The sequence below is a fragment of the Equus caballus genome, chromosome 11 (genome assembly GCF_041296265.1).
Source record: "Equus caballus isolate H_3958 breed thoroughbred chromosome 11, TB-T2T, whole genome shotgun sequence".
In the NCBI taxonomy this organism is placed as follows: Eukaryota; Metazoa; Chordata; class Mammalia; order Perissodactyla; family Equidae; genus Equus; species Equus caballus.
The window spans coordinates 46,499,069-46,519,530 of NC_091694.1; the positions used below are offsets into that span (position 1 = coordinate 46,499,069).

General features: G+C 51.7%; 1 protein-coding gene across 48 annotated transcripts in view; it reads left to right on the top strand.

The window, feature by feature from the left end:
- Positions 1 to 20,462, top strand: part of RAP1GAP2 (RAP1 GTPase activating protein 2) — a 211,614-nt gene that overhangs the window by 73,189 nt on the left and 117,963 nt on the right. For 3 of the 48 annotated variants that reach the window (XR_011423418.1, XM_070227893.1, XM_023653258.2), the window contains exon 1: positions 3,069 to 3,268. The exons of 42 other annotated variants lie outside the window; for them this stretch is intronic. Coding sequence is in view for 4 of the 6 variants with exons in the window: in XM_070227893.1 (XP_070083994.1) it covers positions 3,162 to 3,268 (107 nt within the window). In the remaining 2 variants the exon portion in view is untranslated. Of the gene's footprint in view, positions 1 to 2,853; positions 2,968 to 3,068; positions 3,269 to 20,462 lie in introns of those variants that run through there. 3 more of the 48 variants (XM_023653256.2, XM_070227900.1, XM_070227909.1) reach the window with 2 other exon arrangements.

Here is a 20,462-nt window from a genome sequence, read left to right on the forward strand (position 1 = left end):
GAAGGGATGGGCTGGAATGGGGCTTTGAGCTGGGACACTGCTGGGGATAAGCTGCTGGTCTGGATATGTCCAGCCTTCTCAGTCCACCTCAAAGTGCCCCATGGGTGTGGCCTGAAAAGACACCTCCGAGTCACTAATGTGAAAATGTTCCCTTTCGGTTCTCTTTCAAACTTAATCATTTCTTCAAGGACAGTGTCTTCCTTTGGCACAGTGTATGGCTGACACCTGCACTTGTCTGTTTTTCTCTGTTAGTGAAGGTGCTTCAGGCTCAGAGCTTTCGTCAGGCAACAGTATATTGAGCTGAAATTTAATACGTTTGTATTTATTTTCATGGTATAAAGGACAAATAATAATGGATTTTCATTTAGGGTGGTAATGTTTTCTTTCAAGATTAAGTAAAAAAGTGAATCGATTTAATTAAAGCAAAATAAGAAGTAAATAACTGAGTAGTAAAGTTTTAAGATGGGAAAGTGTGAAGGTGGTATGTGAACGGCCTAATTTTGGAGAACAGTGGCTGGGTCACTTGGCACAAGGGAGCTGGGAATGGGATGGTCTTGTGGTTCCGTAGGTGTTAGCCCTGACTGTTCTGGGCAAGGATGGTCTTCTGTTTCTCTCTTACCCTAGTCTCTTGCACAAAGCTGGACACATCCTAAGTGATTAGTAAATATGTTGGTGGAATGGGCAAGTCTAGCATAGATGGCCACGACATTCTCTGCCATGGATGAGCCTCCTTAGGCCTTGGTGTTTCCTGTGTGGGGTGTGGGCAGAAGGAAGGCCTCCCCCCCATCCCCTGGAAACTTCTACCTCTCAGGGCCCCAGGAATCAGATCATGTATGGTCTTTTGGGGACAACCTTGTGTTTTCAGCCACATTGGGGCTGGAAACATCTTGGTTGTAGAGTTGCTGAGAGGGCCTGGAACCCTAGAACAACAATGAATAAAGTTACCTGCTTGTTGGAAAAATTTTTTGCCTTCATCCCAATGCCCCTTGCCCACTGATGTGTGTGCTTGACCTAAAATATCTCCTAGGCAGTGGGGGATGGGTGGGAACCATCCACACTCACCTCCCTGGGAGGTGGTCAGGCCTTGATCTGAGGGGCAGCTACCCCTGTGTGTGCATAAAATACACCCCATGCTGGGCTAGACCTATGGCCAGTGCCCCCAGCACCTGCCCTGCCATCTAGCTGAAGGAGTCCATCAGCTAACTTCTTGGTTCTGTGTATTGCCAGAGGCCGGAGAAGCCCTGGGCTGCGTGTGCTGGGACTCTGCCCTCTTCTAGACCGAGGACACTCATTTCCCAGTTCTTTTTCCAGACTGATTCTCAGGTCACTACTGATGTGGTCCTTGCCGCCGGCCTAACTGCAGTCCCAGGGGTGGCGCCTGGGTCACTCACTCTGGCTATAAATAGATGTCTATGGCTATATCTGTGGTCCCCCTACACCCAGGCGGGCTCAGGGGGCTGAGGCCATTGCTAATGGATGCATCATAAATAAACCAGTCATATTTTGGCACCGCCCTCGTGCTCCCTCCCCCCCGCCCCAACTCCAATGCCAGCAAGATGTTGTGCCCATTGGAGAGGCCGGGCTGAGGCCTCAGGCCCTTAATTTCATTTGCCGCCCCTGACCCCTCTCCAGCAAGGTCCCCTTCCCTGTCTGGATTTTCTTGCTTGCTTGAACACCAGACTGTGTAAAAAACAAGGCAAATTGCCTCAGGGACCTCTTTGGACCCAACAGGGCTGTTTCCAAAGATGGACTAATTGGCTTGTTTTAATTCTTTCCAGCCCTTTGCCCGATTCCGTTCCCTGGGGGGAATGAACGGAGAAGCAAAGCCAGTCGTTACTCCGTTACTCCGGGGCGTGGGGTGGGGGGTGGTGAGAGGGGCTAGGCTCCCCGCAAAAGTGAGTGAGTGAGGGGTGCTTACGAGCACCCCAGGCCAGGGTCCTTCTCCCAAGAACTGGCGAGACCCTCCGTCTTTGCGTTCTGAAGTGAGGAGGAAGCTTGCGCGCGGTGTGCAGGAAGAGGGGAAGAACGGACGCAGGGTGTGCGCCGCGGCCAGCGCTGGGGCCCCAGGTCTGGCGGAGTGGGGTGCCCCCCCGCGTCTCCCTGGCAACCCGGGACGCGGGGCGGAGGTGTAGCCGCCGTGAAATTGATCATCGACCCTATGTTGTGTCAAACTTCCAGGTCCGGGAAAACAAATGTTAAGCCAGGGGCTGACCCCAGCCCACGTAGGTGCCGACGCTGGAGGGAACCCCTCCACTCCCACGACGATCCTTTCCTGGACTTGGGGAAAGCTGGGAAGTAGCATCCAGCTGAGTCAAAACGCCAGGGAGCCTAGGGCCGGAGGGCGGGCGCCGGGCGCTTGGCTCGGGTGCCCCCCTAACCGCCCGGCAGCCTGTCCCTGGGGCGGGGAAGGCCCCCGGTGGTGCCCGCGCGCGAAGGCAGTTTCGTTTGGACTGAGGACGCGCGTTTCCTCTCGGTGCATGTTTTTTTCTCCCTCTGTTTTAAAGACAGTGACAGCATCGGAGAAGTATCCCGGAGGGCCGGGCTGGAAAAGCGCGTCAGCCGCCTTTGCTTGGGGAGGGAGCCCAGGACCCGGCTAGCGGGGGTGGGGGACCGAGAGGGAGAGGCGAGGCAAGGGCGGGAGGCCCGGCCGCCCGGCCGGACGCGGGTCTGGGCGCGAGGCAGAGGGCGAACCCGGGCGCCGAGCCCCCGGGAGCGCTGAGCGCGAGCGGGCCGCCTCCCTCTGCTGGCGGCCGGGCCGCCTGAACCGCCCGCAGCCGGGGCGCCCCGGGCCGGGGCACGGGAGGCGGGGCCGGGGCGGGGTCCCGGGCGCGGGCGGCGCGTCTGAGCCAGAGCCCGGGAGCCGCCCGTCCGGGCCGCGCCCCGAGCGAGCTTTGGAAATGCCCGCGCTGGGGGTGCGGGCGCCGGCCGCCCGGCGGGCCCCGAGGAGACGCTGAAGGTCGCCGGGAAGTGAGCGCCCAGTCACCTGACCCCCGGGGCGCACCTAGGCGGGGCGGGGCCCATGCGAGGCGGGCGGCCGGGGCCGGGGCGCGGGCGCAGGGGCCGGGAGCGGGTGGCGCGGAGCGCGCGGAGCCGGGCCGGCGGGGGCGCGCGGCGGGCGGGCGAGGGCGAGGGCGCGGCCGGGCACCGCCGGCGGCCTCGCCATGTCCCAGCCGGCGGGCAGGATGCATTGCCGAAAGGCGGGGATCCGCGCCGCCGTGGTGCTCATCGGACTCCTGCACAAATCCCGAAAACAGAATAAAGAGAAAAGGTAAAGGCTGGCAGAGCCACCTCCTCTTCCCTCCGCTCTCGTGCTCAATTCCCGTTTTCTTTGGGGTGGACTTTTCCAAAAGGGCGTTTGGCTCCGCGTTGGACGGGAAAAAACCTCTTACTCCAGGCGCCGTCGGGGGAGCGAGTTCGGAGCTTTGCCCCAGACGCTGGCTGTTATGAGAAAGCCCAGGCGGGGCATTGGCTGGGGCGGAGGGCGGCTGGGAGGGCCCTTCGGGCTTATCCCCAACAGCGGGGCACCAAGTCTGTCACCCCCACTCCCGGCATTTGCCGATCGTGGCGCCCTTCCCATAGCCTGCAGCGCGGGTAGCATTGATCCGACTCGGGCGACAGTTCCTGGCCCAGCCCGAATGGCCCAATGCGCTGGGGATGCCATTTGTTTCTCTGCAACTTGGCTGAGCCCGCGAGGTGCCAGCCAGGCCGGGATCTGCTTGCTTTGCGCAAGGTGCGGGCAGGCAAGGAGCAAGTTTGCAGGCTGCTTTCCACCCCACTCTCCTCCTCCTCCCACCTCCGGGTCTCCCTGCCTTTGGGGTCTTCTGTCTTTGACTCACCTTTCTTGGGTTTGCTCTCCTAAATGTTTGCTCCTGAGTGATGAAAATCGTTCTCTCGGGGTATTTCAGAGATACCTGGATGACCTATGGGGTGAGAGGTGTGGGGTTTGGAGTGGGCAAAGGAGCTTTTGGGGCAACTTCCTGGGCTCCAGCACCCAGCTGCAGGCTTGATGTCCACAAGACCCCGGGAGCGGCCCTCACAGGCTGGCACATGCTGGGGGACACAAGCCCAAAGCTTCCCAGCAACTGGGGGTCATTGGAGCTGACTGTCCACAGAGATGTTGTGGGGATTTGGGGTAACCTCTGGTGGCCCTGCTGGATCCTCATTTCCGGAGGTGTTTTGGAGTGGTTAGTGCGGCACTGTGTGTAAGACAAGGGCTAGGACACCGGAAGCAGAGCCAGAGACACCTGGGTGGTGACTGGTGGCCCCTGGGCTTGCCCAGGAGCTGGGCGTGCCTGGGGGAGGTGGCAGGCAATGAACTGGAGCAGTATGAGAAGCTGGCGTGGGTTCCCCCTGCGCAGCTGGCTCCCGTCCTGCCTGTCCCCCTTCCTATATTATACTCTAACTCGATGTTCCCCACAGAGTAGGGTGAATCTCCAGTGAAATGACCTACGGTGGTTAAGCATGAAATAACGGTGAGTCACCTAGTGAGAACGGTCTTCCCTTTTCGGTTCTCTGCTAATTCTTGTGATTTCTTCAAGGGGAAAGTTTCAGGTTGGTGCTAGTCTGGCTATAACACTTTTCTGACACTTGCTAACCTCCCTTTTATAACAAAGAGAGAGCAGACCTCTGGCTCAGGGCCTTTAAATGGGAAACAGGGCCTGCCTACACCGTAGGTTGTTTTTGTACTATTTATTTTTAGGATTCTCTTCTGTTTATGGCCAGTGGTACTGATTTTCCCCTTTGCAGTGGTGATATAAAGCATCACTTTAAATTAAATGCATTAAGTCACAAGAATGAGACTATTTAATAAAAATAGTGGTAATAGTACAAACAGGAGACAATGTGGCAGAAATCCTGCAGGTGATGTAGGAATGGCTGACGTTGGGGGGACACACTCGTCTAGCAGAAAAAGCTGCCAGCAGGCCTCTGGAGCCCAGAGCTCCAGGTCTGGGTTCAGTTCTCCCCTAGATTTTAATTCTCTTCCCTTCCGCCCTTCAGCATCTTATCTGTAGAGGGGGGTGAACAAGCCAACCCTCTAAAGTCAGAAGGATATGGGATGGCTGTTCTGAGACAACCTGGGCCTGTTTTGAGGAATGAGAAGGAAGAGGTGCTTGATAGAAAGGCAGATGCGTTGGACCAGTTCTTATCTCTGAGTATAGAACGTGTGGTGGGGTGGAAAAGTCCCTGCACAGGGAGCTAGAAGTTCTAGTCCTGGCTCATCCGTTGACTGTGATGTGATAATATAGATTTAATCTCCTTGAGCCTCAGTTTCTGCATCTACACAAAGGGCTTGTGAGGCTCAAGTGAGATAATGTGGGCAAAGGTGCATCTGAAAGGTAGGAAGGGCTGCACGAGGATGGAGAGGTGTGATCAGAACCGCTCCCGTTCTCCTCTCTCTGGGCCTGTGCCCCCAGAAACCAAGGTAAGATGTCTGGTGGTGACAGCCCCACCAGTAGTGAAGACCAGCCATGGCTGGGCCGAGGAGGCAGCCATGCAGGCCTGGGCCTGGGCAGCGATAATCTGGTGGGGGGGGGGGGGTTTGCAGTGAGGCACAGGGGAGGACCTGGACAGGGGACAGGAAGAGATTGGCTGGCAAGGATGCCCCAGGCTCATGGCATCTTATCCTTCCTGCTGGATGCACGTGCTCTTCCCTGCAACGCAGGCAGACAGTGGTGACCCTCCCACCCCTGCCTTCATCCCATTCTGCTGTTACTCCTGCCATCCTGATTTGGCCGTGGCCTTTACCTACCTGAGGAGAAAGAGAGATTGATCTCATGTTGGTGCTAAATGACCTTTGCTTCCCTTACTGTAATCTGGAGCTTCTTTGTCTTCGAGCGTCTGAAATCAGTGCAGTGCACACTATTGACCCTTGCTCTGTGGGCACTGGCCACGGGGGGTCTGGAGCAGCTGCGGCTGCCAGCCTCTCTTAAGCACTCCCCAAACTCCATGCTGGGTGTTAAATTTGCTGAGTTCCTCTTTCCTCCTCTGTCTCATCACAGGGTCAGGTCAGACTCAGGCCTCTTTTTCATCCTTCCCAGAAGGCTTGATTCATCCATCGATCTTCCCAGCACCTCTAATTGACAGGCTTGTGCAGATAACACTCCTGGCAGTTGGCCATAAGAGATGAAATGGTCCTGTGTGGCTTGCAGTGATGGCCCAGGGGTCCTTGTCATCTTCTTGCCTTCTTCCCAGGTCACGTGGAAATATTGCATAGTGGGGGCAGGTAGGTGTGCCAGGGAGGATGGTCATGACACAGGTATCCCATATGGGCCCAGAATCAGGAGACTCCCAGGCACTCTTGGTAGGTCCTGAGAACTGTGCTCACAGCTCCAGCCTCAGTTTGCTTCCTGGAGAAATGGGTGTGGTGCTCATCAGCCTTGACTTGATGACTCTCTCTCGAGTTGTGGAACAACTTGGAGGTTCTGCTGCTTTCTGACCGCCTTCCAGGGATTCCATCACCGGTGATCTTGCGAAAGCAGTGGCGTGTTTGAAAGGTGATCAGATCTGAGCATCGTTCTAAGGGGGCACCTGAATGAGGCCTTCTTTGGAGACGGCAGTTGGGAAACCACTGTCATGAAGAGCCCTTTAAAACGCTTTGATTTTCAGAGCCCGCTTTCTTAGGGGTGTGGAAGATCAGGGTAGGTGCCAGAGCACCACCTCAGTCATGACGGAAGTGGGTGGTGGGAGGAGCAGTGCCCTCTGGGGAGAAACAGTTGCCTCTGGCGGGAAGGATGGAGGCAGAGGAACGGGGTCAAGATGTGTATGTTCTGAGAGGTGTGGATAAAGTCGGTGTGGACTCAGGTGTGACATTCTGAACTGGAGAGAGGTCAACTAGCATAAATGAAAAAGAAATCCCCTTCTTACAGGGGCAGTTATTTTGGGACAACACCCACTATGGGGTTTCCCTCCTCCATCAGGAGGAAAACATTAATTCACTCATCATTCAGCAAATCACTACTGGCAGGTTCTAGGGGGCAGAACAGTGAATCTGATGAATCTGATCCCTCCATTGCGGGGTATAATGTCTGGTGGGTTATTCCTATGTAGGTTATTAGAAAAAGTCCATCTCTAGCTTTTTTTAAAAAAACTTTTTATTGTAGAAATTTTCAAGTGTGGCTAAAGTAGAGAGAACAGTGTAATACAGTACTCAGTTTCAGCCGTTATCAACCCATGGCCAATCTTGTTTCATTTATTTACCAACCTACTCCTCCACAAGATTATTTTGAAGAAAATCCCAGACGTTATATCACTTCATTCTGAAATATTTCAGTCTGCATCTTGAAGATAAGAATTCTCCTAAAAAACATAACACTACCATTATCAAACCCCCTCAGTTAACAATATATATTTGTTTTTTTTGGTGAGAAAGATTGGCCCTGAGCTAACATCCGTTGCCAATCTTCCTCTTTTTGCTTGAGGAAGATTGTCCCTGAGCTAATATCTGTACCAATCTTCCTCTACTTTATATGTGGGATGCTGCCACAGCATGGCTTGACCACAGGTGCATGGATCTGTGCCCTGCGAACCCCCGGCTGCAGAAGCAGAGGGTGCGAACTTAACCACTATGCCACCGGGCCAGCCCCAAGAATAATTTCTTAATATTATATTCAGTCAGTATTCACATTTCCCCAATTGTCTCATGAAGTTTTTCAAAAGCTTTTTTGAGTCGGGATTCAAAATATCCAGTGTGATTGGTGATAGTTTTCTCTTTATCTATGTTTTCTCTTCCAGCTCTTTTTTTTCCCCCTTACAGTTTCTTGAAGAAACTAGATGATCATAGGGGGTTCCTCACAGTCAGGATTTCATGGGTGGTGTCTCTTGGTGTCATTCAACATGTTCTTCTGTTCCCTGTGTTACCGTAAGTTGGTATTTAGTTTTAGGGACTCTATCAGAATCAGGTATGAGTTTTTTTAAGATTGACACCTGAGCTAACAACTGTTCCCAATCATTTTTTTTTTTCCTTCTTCTTCTCCCCAAAGTCCCCCAGTTCATAGTTGTATATTGAAGTTGTGGTCCTTCTGGTTATGCTGTGTGGGATGCCACCTCAGCATGGCCCGATGAGCGGTGCCATGTCTGTCCCCAGGATCTGAACCAGCGAAACCCCAGGCCACCAAAGCGGAGCGCGTGAACTCAACCACTTGGCCACGGGGCCGGCCCCTTGGGGGCGAGACCGTGCCGTTGGAGGTTGTCTCGTTTGTCTGTTTTTGTCATGTTTTGAGCTGTTAATTGGTTTCTCCTTAGGGTTTGAAGGCTGGTCTTGTGGGGGACACTTGCATTCTGCCGTGGGAGAGCCAGTGACAGCCCTGCGAGCTGGCTGGAGACAGGGTCTGAGCCTGTGGTGTCCAGGAGTCCTGGCCTTGGAGTTGCAGAGTCCCAGGCCTGGAAGGGGCACAAGGCAGGAGCTGATCCACTTCCTGGCCTCAGAACAGATGGCTGCTTGTTCTCCTCTTAGGAGGTGGCTGGTCCTGCCCTCTGTGGAGGGGCCTGTTGTTTGCCCTCTCTTGTCTGATGTCTGAATGCCACCCGGTTGGCTGTCGTTGCTTTACAGCACAAACATCTCCCATTAGCCAGCTTCTGATTTTTAACCTCACTGCGAATTAACATCACTTAGAGTTAAGGGACAGAATTTGAAGCATAAATGAGTTTATTGGACTGCTTTCGAGCCACTATTTTAATCTCCTGTTTGGTCTCACTTCTTGTCCCCCTTATCCATTCTCCATGTGGCGGCCAGAGTGGAGTTTAAAAAATTCAAATAAAATCAAGTCTCTCTACTGCAGAAAGCTCTCCATAGGCTTTCCGTTATACTCTAAATGAAATCCAAACTCTGAAGCTGGGCCTGCATCCCCTGCCTGGTTCTCTGATCTTGCCTCCTACCCCTTCCCCTTCCCTCACTGTGACCGCTGTACTTCTGAAGCTGCAAAGGCCTTCTTTCTGTTTCTGGAACATGCCAAGTTTGTTCCTGCCCCAGGCCCTTTACACATGCTGTTTACGGTGACTTAATTGACTAAGGCTTCCTCATTGTTGGGCTCTCAACTCAAATGCCATCTCCTCTGAAAGGACTCCCCTGACCATCCAGTCTAAGCAGCTCGTTCCAGCCATTGCTTGTCCCTCATTTATTTCCTCCACGGCGCTTATTAGCTGGTATCAGCTTATGTAAGAAACAATTTAATGACTGTTCCCTGCCCTAGAACGCGAGCTGTGTGAGAGCAGGGACTCAGCCTTTTTCCCTCTGGGTCCCCCTTGCCCAGAATAGGAGGTGCTCAGTAAACATTTGCTGAATGAATGAATGCATGCTCACGATACTCGCCGACTCCCCAGGCCGAAAATACACGTCGCCTGTGACCCCGAGGTCCTCTTAATACTGCAGCGCCCTCCAACACAGATTTCAAGGTGCCCTTTTCTTGTCTGAGATTGGGGAGTCTTTCCCTTCGCTTTCCTTCCTTCCCTTCTGGAAGAGATTTTGGAGAGAAATGCAGCTGATCAGCGGCACACTTGTGGTTCACTGTTATTCCTCTAACGCCTTCCCTGCCTCTGTGTGGTTTGCGGACCCAGAGATGTGAGGGTCCAGGCTCGGTTCTGACCATCCTGATTCTGGAGCCGAGTGCCAGTGCTGTCCTCACTCAGGGTTCCTAGATCTCGCGTCCTGGAGCTGCCGTCTGGTAGGCAGAGGTGGGCTCCCTTCATTCATGCCAAAGAGGGGCCAGTGGGCGTCTGAATTAGTGAACGGTCGCCACTGGTGAATATATATTTTTTTCTAAATGCAGCTTTATCTCTTTGGAGCCTGCACGGCGCGCAGATGGCTGGTTACCAGGATGTTGCCAAATAGAGGGCTTGCCAGGCTTGCTCGGTTAAACCAACGAAAATCACTTCTGTGCAAACGGGGGCTGCCGAAGGGCTCAGGAAGTTTCTCAGTCATTTTAAGCAGCTGAGGCCCCCCCCCTCCCCCCACGCCTGCCCCGCAAACAGTTTCCTTGCCTTCCGAGTCCATAAAAAGTAAATGAGGCAGGCAAGACGATTTCAGGTGGACAAGTGCTTTTTATTTTAATAGCTATTTTAAAAAATGAATTCTGGCAAGTGATGCCGGTTTTCCATGTACGACAGTTACATAACATTTTTAAGAAGTAAATTTGTTTAAGTAAAAAAAAAATCGCGAGTCAATTCAAAGAAAAGTGTTAAGAAAAGTAATAGTCAGGTGGTACATGGATTTTGGAAAAATTGGGAAGATGGTGTGGCAATGCCTGTGGTTTGGGGGGCACTGTTGGAAGCAAGGGGCACATTTCTCGTACATTACAGTGGACCCTACACTGCCAATGTCCTGGGGTTGCTGAAGGTTGAATGGTTGTAACAAGCCAACACCTTTTGAGGCCTACTGTGTGCTGGGCCCTGTGCTAAGGGCTTACACGCATATCTGTCTTAATTCTACGAGTTATTTTTGTTTTTCACCCAAGGGACAGAGTCTCAGAGGCTGAGGAATGTGCTGGGGGCAGGATCAGAGGTGGAGGAGCAGGGATTCTAACCTGGGTCTGTTGAGGTCCGGAGGCCGTGTTCTTAACTGTTAAATTATTTGGAACCCAGGACAAGCACTTGCACAGCGCCTGGCTTCTGAGAAGTGCTTAAGACCTGCTGCAGCTGCTGTTATTGTGAAGGTGCCGAAGTGTGACATGCATACAGCACGGGCATAAATCTCAGGGTACAGCTAGTGAATTGCCACATGTGCATCCAGCTGTGTAGACACCACCCAGATGAAGATACAGAACTTCCCAGCTCTTGTGGCTGATTGGTACCTGGGGCAGCCTTGACCCCGTGATAAAGGGCAGAGCATGTCTAGGATTTTGTGAGTTGGGGTTCCTGGGAGTCCTGATTCAACCCTGAAGAGGATGGTGTCAAAGAATTCACACTGATTTCTAGGGGCGAGCGAGCTTGGTTTCACCTTCCCCTCTCCTTCCAGACACTCTCAGTGGGAACCTGGAGCCGATGCTGTGTTTATTCACTGCCCTTGGAGCAAGGGTGGGTTGAAAAATTGTCACTTGCTTTTAAGCTTATCGGTTATGAACACTCTTTTTCATGAAGGCTGGAGCTCCAGCCAAGTCCTTCCCGGAGTCCTCTGGGGGTGGGCTGACCCTGCCAGGCCTCACGGTCAGTCTACTTCTCCAAAGGCAGGAGGGAGCAGGCCCATTGATTGGAGCTGCCCCCTCTTCTGTCGTTCCCCTCCTCCCCCTTTTTCTGTTTCTTTGCTGTAAATATCTTTACCAGCCACACTGACTGCCTTGTGGTAGAATCGGGACCTTGTGATGCTTCCTCTTGTTATAAGCACCAGGCACAGCTCTCACCTGCCTCCCAGGACAGATACCTAGCAAGAGTGGAGGCAGCACCCCCTCATTTTTCACTGTCATGTGCTACCACGCCACACTGTCCTGTCTACAGAGAGTGGGGACAGTAGCACCCAGCACCTGAATTTGCAGTCTGAAGCGGAGGGTTCAGAAACTGGCCCCTGCAGATTCCTCAAAGCTTCATGAAGCATCTACTCTGCGCCAGACACCATTCTGGGTGCTGGGGATACGGCAGGGAACAGCTCCGGAGCAAAGCCCTGCCCATTCTCGAGGGGCTTTGTTAGGCCCACGTATGTTTTTATTCCTTTTAAGCTGATATTTTAAAATTGGAAGATTCCACATTAGGAATCTGTGTTTCAGTCTTCTCTTGAGAAATCAGAAGCTCTGGCAGCATCGGCTGGGCCTGCCTTCCTGTATCACATCTAAACTGCCAGCTGCCGGTTCAGTACAGGGCCAGTGCCCCCCTGCTCACCACAGCACCCATACCTGGCCACACCTGTGTCACCTGCCCCGCCCATGGGGGACTGGATATACAGTGTGAAAAGCAGGAGGCTCAGGGTTGGGGAGCGCTAGGTGAACTCACTGAGCTGTAAGCTGGAGGTTGGGTCCCCACCCTGTGTGCCCTCTGGGCTTCCCTGGTTTTGGGCTGGTCCAGTGTGATTGGAAATGAGGGGTCCTGGCAGCCTGACTGGGCTCCCTGCAGGAGCTGCAGAATGGCCAGTGTTAATTTGCCTGTAGACATTCCTGCTCCCTCCCCCTCCGTAATTACCCCCAAATAAAATAACAGAAATTATGGGAGGCTGTGTATTACAATACAAAAACTCAGGAATCACAGAGAAGGCACCGCGATGGGGGCTTGTATTGTGCTCCACTCTGGGCATAGCCCTGGACTGGCACTTACACCTCTGTTATCTTGTTTCATTCTCTGCACGATGCTTATCATCATCTTCATTTTTCATAGAGGAGAAAGCTAAGGTTCAAAAGGGGTGACATAGCCAGTGTCACTCAGCTTGTACAGCAGAGCTGGGATGCCAAATTCTATGCCTTTTTTTCCATCGCCAGTTACATGGTGACCCTGGCTGAATTACTTGACCTCTCTGCCCTTGACTTTCACTATCTACGAAGTGGATTGCAATACAGCTCAGGTGTATGAAATACATACCAGCTCTATGAAAAGATTTCAAAACATTAAGAACCGTGGCACCTTAGCCCATTCTCATCATTATTATTATTTTTTAAAGATTTTTTATTTTTCCTTTTTTTCTCCCAAAGCCCCCCAGTACATAGTTGTGTATTTTTAGTTGTGGGTCCTTCTAGTTGTGTCATGTGGGATGCTGCCTCAGCATGGCCTGATGAGCGGTGCCATGTCCACGCCCAGGATTTGAACCGGTGAAACCCCGGGCCGCCGCAGCGGAGCATGAACCCAACCACTCGGCTACGGGCCTGGCCCCTCTCATTATTTTTTAAGGAAGGGACTGGACGGGTCCCTGGGGCAGCTGGGCTTCTTTTGAACTGGAGGGGATGGTGGAGCTTAGGGTGGGGGAAGGGTCTGACCTAACAGGCTTCAGATAAGCTGAAAGGTCTCCTGGCTGCTGTCCTTACTAATTAGAACAGAAATTCCCACTTCTCTCAGAACTGGAAGGTCTGGGCTGGAGCCCGGGTTACCCATGCCATCTGTATTTTAATAGAACTTTATTTTAATAAGATGTTTAATCTGACATGCAAAGGCAGAAACTGTGTGAATCAAGAGGTGACTGAAACAGGCTGTCTCTGTAAACTGGATCTGCAGATGTGCCAGGAGGACTTCTGAGTGTGACATCAACAAGGGCCAGTTAATGATAGCTGAGAAGGTCCCCCAAGGGCACAGCCACGGGGAGGCGGGACACAGGCATTGGTGCAAGTGATGGGAACGGGGACACCTGGCTTCCATATCTCGGTTCCTCTGACCTCCCCCCCATTCTGGAAAGTGCTGCCACCCCCCTCTGCAGCATTTGCCCTCTTTCTCCTCCATAAATGCAAATGCAGGCAGCAGTCCTGCTTATCAAAGGGTTGTGTTCCAAACGTTCATTCGTGCTGTTTCAATTCATTTCCATCAATATTCGTGGAGTGCCAGATGTGCACCCGGCACTGGACAACGGGGTCCAGGAGGAGAATAAGACACTCTCCCTGCCTCATGCAGCCTGTGCTCCAGAAGGAGAGACCAGGCGTGTGATGCAAACCCAAGACAGAAGATGGTGGTGCTGGAAAAGAGGTGACAGGTGCTCTGGGGGTCAAAAGAGAGGAGGGACCACCCAAGGCCCCCCTTTCCCTGACTCTATCCAGAACATTGAGGACCTCATCTGGGAGGACAGCCTGGCCTGACTCAGGGTTGTCTCTCAGCTCTGGGGTTGAATAATGCTTCCCTATCCTCTTTTGCTGGTGCTTGGTGGGCCCAGTTGCCCTTTAACCCAGAAAGTCTGGATTTCTTGCATACAGATTGCTGCTCCCTCCAACCAGCTAGCCAAAGGGTGCTCTTGGTCACAACCCCTGGCTGAGAGTGGGGCTGGCTCTCTGTGACCCACCCCCCCCTGCTGGAGGCCCAGGCCCCGCAGAGGTCTCGGGGAGATGAGAGGTAGGGACCCCTAGATAGCAAGACTATAACTGTAGAAGGGCCGAGGGGCAGCCTGAAGCCTCATGGAAAAACCCAGGGAAGCAGAACCATGTGATCCTCAGTATAGATGGCATTTAAGCTGTGGCCCTCAGTTTCCCTATCTGTAAAATGGGACCGGGACTAATGAATGATTTTGACTTGTTCTTTTATCCAATTATTTGTGTAAACAAAAATATTATTCAACAATTCCACTCCTAGGTATATACCTAAAATAATCGAAAGCAGGGACTCAAAATAGATATTTGTTCACCTGTGTTTATAACAGCATTATTCACAATAGCCCAAGGTGGAAGCAACCCAAGTGTCCTTCAGCAGATGAATGGAGAAATAAATGTGGTATATCTGTACAATGGAATATTCTTCAGCCAAGAAAAATGGAATGGAATTCTGATACGACATGGATGAACCTTGAAAACATTATGCTAAGTGAAATAAGACAGACACAAAAAGGCGGATATTGTGTGATTCCACTTATATGGGGTCTAGAAGAGGTAAATTCACGGAGACAGAAGGTAGAATAGAGGTCACCAGGGGCTGGGGTCATGGGGGGAGGAGAGTTATTGCTTAATGGATACAGAGTTTCTGTTTGGGGTGATGAAAAAGTTCTGGAAATGGATAGCGGGGACAGTTGTACAACACTGAATGCCACTGAATTGCATACTTAAAAATGGCTAAAGTAGTAAAAGAAAGAAGAATCTTATTCAGAACCTTAATATGTAAAACAGATAAAAGAGAGTGTTTCTCTCGTTGAAAATGGGGTGGGCGGGAGGGGGTGGCTCCAGCCTCGCCTTCATGAAAACTGAGATGGGTTTGGAGCCAGAGTGCCTTGGGGACTCCAGGGGAGCGACGGCCCTCCCTTCCCTAACAGATCATATTCTAAAGTTGGAGTCCCCAAGGACTCTGTCCTGCCCAAACATATACACCCCCACTGACCATCGTGTGTTGCTGGGGAAGGTCAGCCCGGGGAGCAGGCCCTGGAGGGACCCAGCCACCTCGTGTGAGCTCCCCTTTTATCCTGACATTCTCCCTTCCTGCAGTTGCAGGTTTGTGGACAGGCCTTTGCCAGTGCCTGGTGGGGCTCTCCTTGGAGGCCGAAGGGACCGGTGGTGGTTGCTGGTTGTGGGGACTTATGGGGGCTCAGCATGGGTTCCAGGAGTGTGGAGAAAAAGTCTTGGCTCTGTGCTGACCTTTGGGCACAGATCAGAGACTGTGACCACACAACGGAAAGCTTGGGTTTGGTGACCACAATGTGGATGCCCTCAATGACCTGCCAGCTGGCCCTGGGATGGGCAGTGGCCACCTTGGGTGCGCCGACCATGCAGAGCAGGCTTCTCAGAACCTTCGTCTGAGTGCTCTCTGGGCTGCTTCTTGCCAATATGATTTTTTAAAGAAATGTTTATTATATTTTTAAAATCCGTGTTCCTTGCAGAAAATTTGGAAAACACAGAAAAGTACAAAGACTAAAATAAAAATCATCTGCAATCCCAGATGGGGGATTACAGAGATAGCCACTATTAACATTTAATATATTTTCTTCTGGTCTTTTTTTTCTATCCAAACACATACCCTCCCACACAATATGCTTACATCTGCATCTATATATGTTTCTCTTTAACAAAATTGGGATTATACTTTATATATAGTATATTAGTCAAGACTCTTGGGGGAAAGTGACAGAAGCACAGGTTGAATTAGCCAAACAAAACGGGGATCTGTTGGCTGGCATAACCCATCTGTGAAAAGGGCTGGCCTCAGGAACAGCTGGATCCAGGACTATAAGCAGTTTCTCCTCCTCTCTGTCTCTTGTATCTGTGGCTCTCTTTGTGTTGACTTCATTCTCTTGGGTCATCTCTCCCCATGATGTTGGAACTATGGTCACAGACCACTGTGAGCTTAACATCTCAAGCCCTTTTCCTTCAGAGAGGGGAAAAAAGCTCCTTTCCACCAGCTCCAGTTAGACACACCCCAAGGAGGCCTTCTGATAGGGCTGAATCCCATGTCCATCTCTGTATCAATCCCTGTGTTGAGGTGGGGGTGGGAAACAATGATTGGCCCAGCCTCAGTCAGGGACTCATTCCTGTGGCTGATGTGGGTCTTGTGATCACAAGAGTCCTTTCCTGTGGGAGAGGAGCAGTTCTCTAAAGTAAAGGTGGGGAATTTTGCTGCCAGAGGAAGGGGTCAAGTGAATTGGGTAAGCAAAACCCATAGACAAAAGCTGCTTCGGCGCTGGTTCCAGCCATGGGGGGCTAGCGCAGCGTGTTGGGTGAGCACGGGGCCCTCATTCTCATACCTGTTTGATGGGAGATCAGTTGGTACCATCCCATAAGCAGTATAATTTGGCAACACCTGTGACCATTATGCATGCACGTCCCCTTTGGCCCAGAGAACCACTTTGGGACCTTATCCAGCATGTATGTTTCCACATACGTGGAATAATATAGGTCAGGGCCATTCACCACAATATTATTTGAAAAACCAAAACATTGGAAACGACCAAATGCCTGTCAACAGAGACCTGGTTCCCTCAGTTAATTCACATTCATGCCGTGGCCGACTATGTTACTTAAAAAAGGATGGTGAAGCTTTCTGTGGGCTGATAGAAAGTTTTCCCAAGATATTTTAGGAAAGAAAGCAAGGTGCAGAATGGAATGTACAATAGACTCCCTTTTGTATAAAAAAAGGGGAAAATAGGACTCCATCTTCGTATTGGCTTATATTTGCATAAAGAAGCTGCAGAAGGATGTGGAAAAACCATTTCACAGGCCAGGTGGGCACTGGACAGATTAGAATGAGGATAAGACCAAGCTTTTCACTGTGTGCCTTCTAATAATTTTTGGCTTTTGAGCCACGCTAACGTATTACTCATTCAAAAGTCAACAGACCAACTTCCTTTTGGGGTGATGAAAAATTTCTGGAACTAGACCTGTGGTGGTGGTGATGATTGCACAACACTGTGAATGTACTTAAAGCCACTGAGTTGCATGCTTTAAAATGGTCAAGATGGTAAATTTTATGTTACGTTTTACCACACTGAAAAGAAAGTGAGAAAAGTTAACAGACAAAAAAAAAAAAAAGTGGAAGAAACTGAAAAAAAAATCCCCCAAAACCCTATTGCATGTGAGCCCTGGAGTCAGATGGCCTGGGTTCAGATCCTGGCTCTTCCCCTTTCTAGCTCTACGACTGTGGATAAATTACCTTATTCTGGGAGAATCATTTGATCCTTTGTGGAGTGTGATAGTAGAAGACTCTGTAATCTGATGGCTGGATGAGGTAAGGGCTTTGTGTCTGGGAACGATTGGTCTCCCTGTGGGTTAGCTATTGGGAAGATGAGGAGTACTCTGGCTGCCCAGGTCAGGCTCCCTTTCCTCTGGCTAGCCTGGACATTTGCATTTTAATGGAGAGGCTTGAAGACTAAAACCAGGAGGGAGGAATGGTTGGAATTTCAGAAAAATTTATAGCTGCTACCTGGGGGGAAAAGAATGTCTTGGCTTTTCCTGGGGAGAGTTAAACTTTTACTTTGTCCTCACCTGGGGCCCCAGGTGGTTGAGTTGGATGCATAAGAATGAATGACCTGTAAGCGGGAAGGAGGGTGGACTAGGAGAAGGGAGAAAGGAGAGCAGAGGCTCAAACTCAAGACTGACCAAGCCCAAACCACCTGAGAGGCCCGTGCCTTCTGTGATTTCTCTGCCTCAGCTCCTCTTCTTTACTCTTTGCTCTCTCTACACCAGCCACATGGGCCTCTTTGCTGTTCCTTGACCAACTGAGGTATGTTCCTACCTCAGGACATTTGCACTTGCTGTTCCTTTTCCATAGAATGCTTTTCCACCCCGGATCCCCTCATTGCTTGCTTTCTCACTGCCCTCAGGCCTTCCCTCAAATGTCACCTTTTCCTCGAGTCTTCTCTGATGACCCTATTTAAGTTGCAAACTTTTCTCTGCTTTATTTTTCTTCATAGCATTTGCCACCACTTGATATTTAAAAAGTTTTTACATTATTAAGTATTTATTATCTCTTTTCCCACTAGATTGTAAGCTCCATGAGGGCAGGGGTTTTGTTTCTTTTGTTCGCTCTTCTCTCTCGCATGCATGGAACAGTGCCCGGCACATACAAGATGCTCAGTAAAAATGTCATGAATGCATGCATGGAATTTGGTCTTCATGGTGAGGGTGACGGGATGCCATTTCAAGGTCTTTTGTAGGCGGCTCCCAGGATCAGATTTATGTTTCGAAGCATCACTCTAGCTCCTGGGGGACCAGAGTAGGACAAGAGTGGGCTTATGGAGGTTGGTCAGGAAGACGTCAGTGGCTTGGAGGTGATGTGGAGGGGGGATAGAGGGATGTGGATGGACCTGAGAGGAATGTGGGTGGTAGGAAGAAAGGATTGTTCTTACCAGAGACGGGCTTCTCATACTTGACTGTGCCCAGAAGTCACCTGGGCGTCTTGTCGAATGCAGCTTCCCATTGTTGGGTCTGGGGTGGGCCTGAGTGTCTGCCTTTTAAATGAGTTTCCAGGTGATGTCCTGCTGTTGGTCCTTGGACACCTTGGGGTCCTTGGCTTGGATGTCAAGCGTAAGGCAGGACGAAGAGTCAGGAGTGCTCGGTGCCTTTAACTGAGAGATGGAACCCAGAAGGAGGAACAGGTTGGGGGAAATGATGAGGTCACTTTTGGGCATGTTGAGTTTGAGGTGCCGTGAGATCCCAAATGGGGATGTCCAGTTGAGAGTGGGGTCTGAAGCTCAGAGGAGAGGCCTCTGAGCAAACTCAGCCCTGGTGTAGTGAGACTGAGTAGGGAGAGGGTGCATCGAGGGGACGGACTCCCTACCTCTCCGGAAGCTGTGTTACTGCCATGAAAGATCCCTGCCAAGGCAAGGGCATTGGTTAAGACAGCTGGCAGGGCGGTGGGTGGGTGTTTACTTCACCAGGCTCATTCGCTACGGCTCTGACCTTGCTGGTTTAACAGCCTCACAAAGAAACTGAGTGGGAGCCTTTTCCCTGAAGGCAGCTGCCAGCATGGGGCACGTGAGGGAAGCCAGACAACTCTGGTTCTCAAGGAGGAGGTGGCCACTCTCCAGTTTTGGTGCAACCGTCAGGATCCGCTGTCCGGGAGCATTTGGGTGTCCCTGCTGCCCAGGATCCCCATTGTGGTCTCGGGCGAACATGGGTGCAGATCCCACTTAGCCGCTTGGTAGCAGGCTGATCTTGGGCATGGCACTTCACCTCTCTGGACCTCAGTTTTCTCATCTGTGTGATGGGGTAATGATAGTGCTTGTGAGGGTCAATGAGATGGTGTATATAACACGCTGAGCCCAGAGGCTGGCGCTGGCCAGTGCTCAGTGAGGTTATAATAATTATTCTCCAGGGGCTGACCCCATGGCCGAGTGGTTAAGTTTGTGTCCTCCGCTTTGGCGGCCCAGGGTTTCGCGGGTTCGGATCCTGGGTGCGGACACGGCACTGCTCATTAGGTCACGCTGAGGCGGTGTTCCCACATGCCACAACTAGAAGGACCCGCAACTAAAAGATACAACTATATACTGGGGGGATTTAGGGAGAAAAAGCAGAAAAAAAAAAAAAAGATTGGCAACAGTTGTTAGCTCAGGTGCCAATCTTAAAAAAAAAACCTTATAAAAAATTATCTCCAGAGGGTGTGGCACAGTCAGAATGGGCACTGGTCTTGCCCACTTCCTCCCTCCTTGCCCCCTGGAGGTACCTGACTTGGCCCCACCTTCAAGCCCTTCTCACATCAAAGGTCCCTCTTCCTCCTTGGTCCCTCTCCTTGGCTTGAACCCTCTCCCGTTCAGATCAGGCCCCACCATCTCTCTTGCCCTGAATCCCTCTGGCGCCCATGCGTTCAAGCTGGTCTCATCCATTCGCTTTTCCCTTCTGAGCCTGACTCTAAGCTCCCTGGGGGCAGTGTAATTTTCCATCCGTGCATCCGTGTCCCCCATTATACTTTGGTCCTTGAGGCTGGGGAAGTGCTGGGGATCCAGCTGGGATGAGGCAGGCCCGATCCCTGCCCTTGTGGAGCTCATGGTCCAGCCGGGAAGACAGGGATCGAATAGGTCACTGCAGTTGAGGGGCTGGGTGCTGTGACGGGTGGGGTGCCCTGGTGCGGAGAACGCACGGGCCCTGATCCAGGAGGAGCACCAGGGCCCTCAAGGAAGGGCCGTTGTGGCAGAGACCTTGGGGATGAATGGGGCACAGGTGGACAAAGTCTGTAGAGGGGGAGTGGGTGAGGAGAAGCGTCTAGACGGAGGGATCTGATGTGAATGAGAGGGGGCTCAGTGGAGGAACTGATAAGTTTTGTGGACTGGTGGGTGCAGGTGAGGAGAGGCAGCGGGAGGGGTGAGATGAGGCTGGATGGGCCAGGACACGGGGCTCTTGAGGTTAAAGAGCTGAGTGTGATCCTAAGGGTGATGGGGAGCCACTGAAAGGAGGGGGTAGGGTGGAGAGAGCCAGAGCTGATCTGGGAGGTGGTGAGGACTT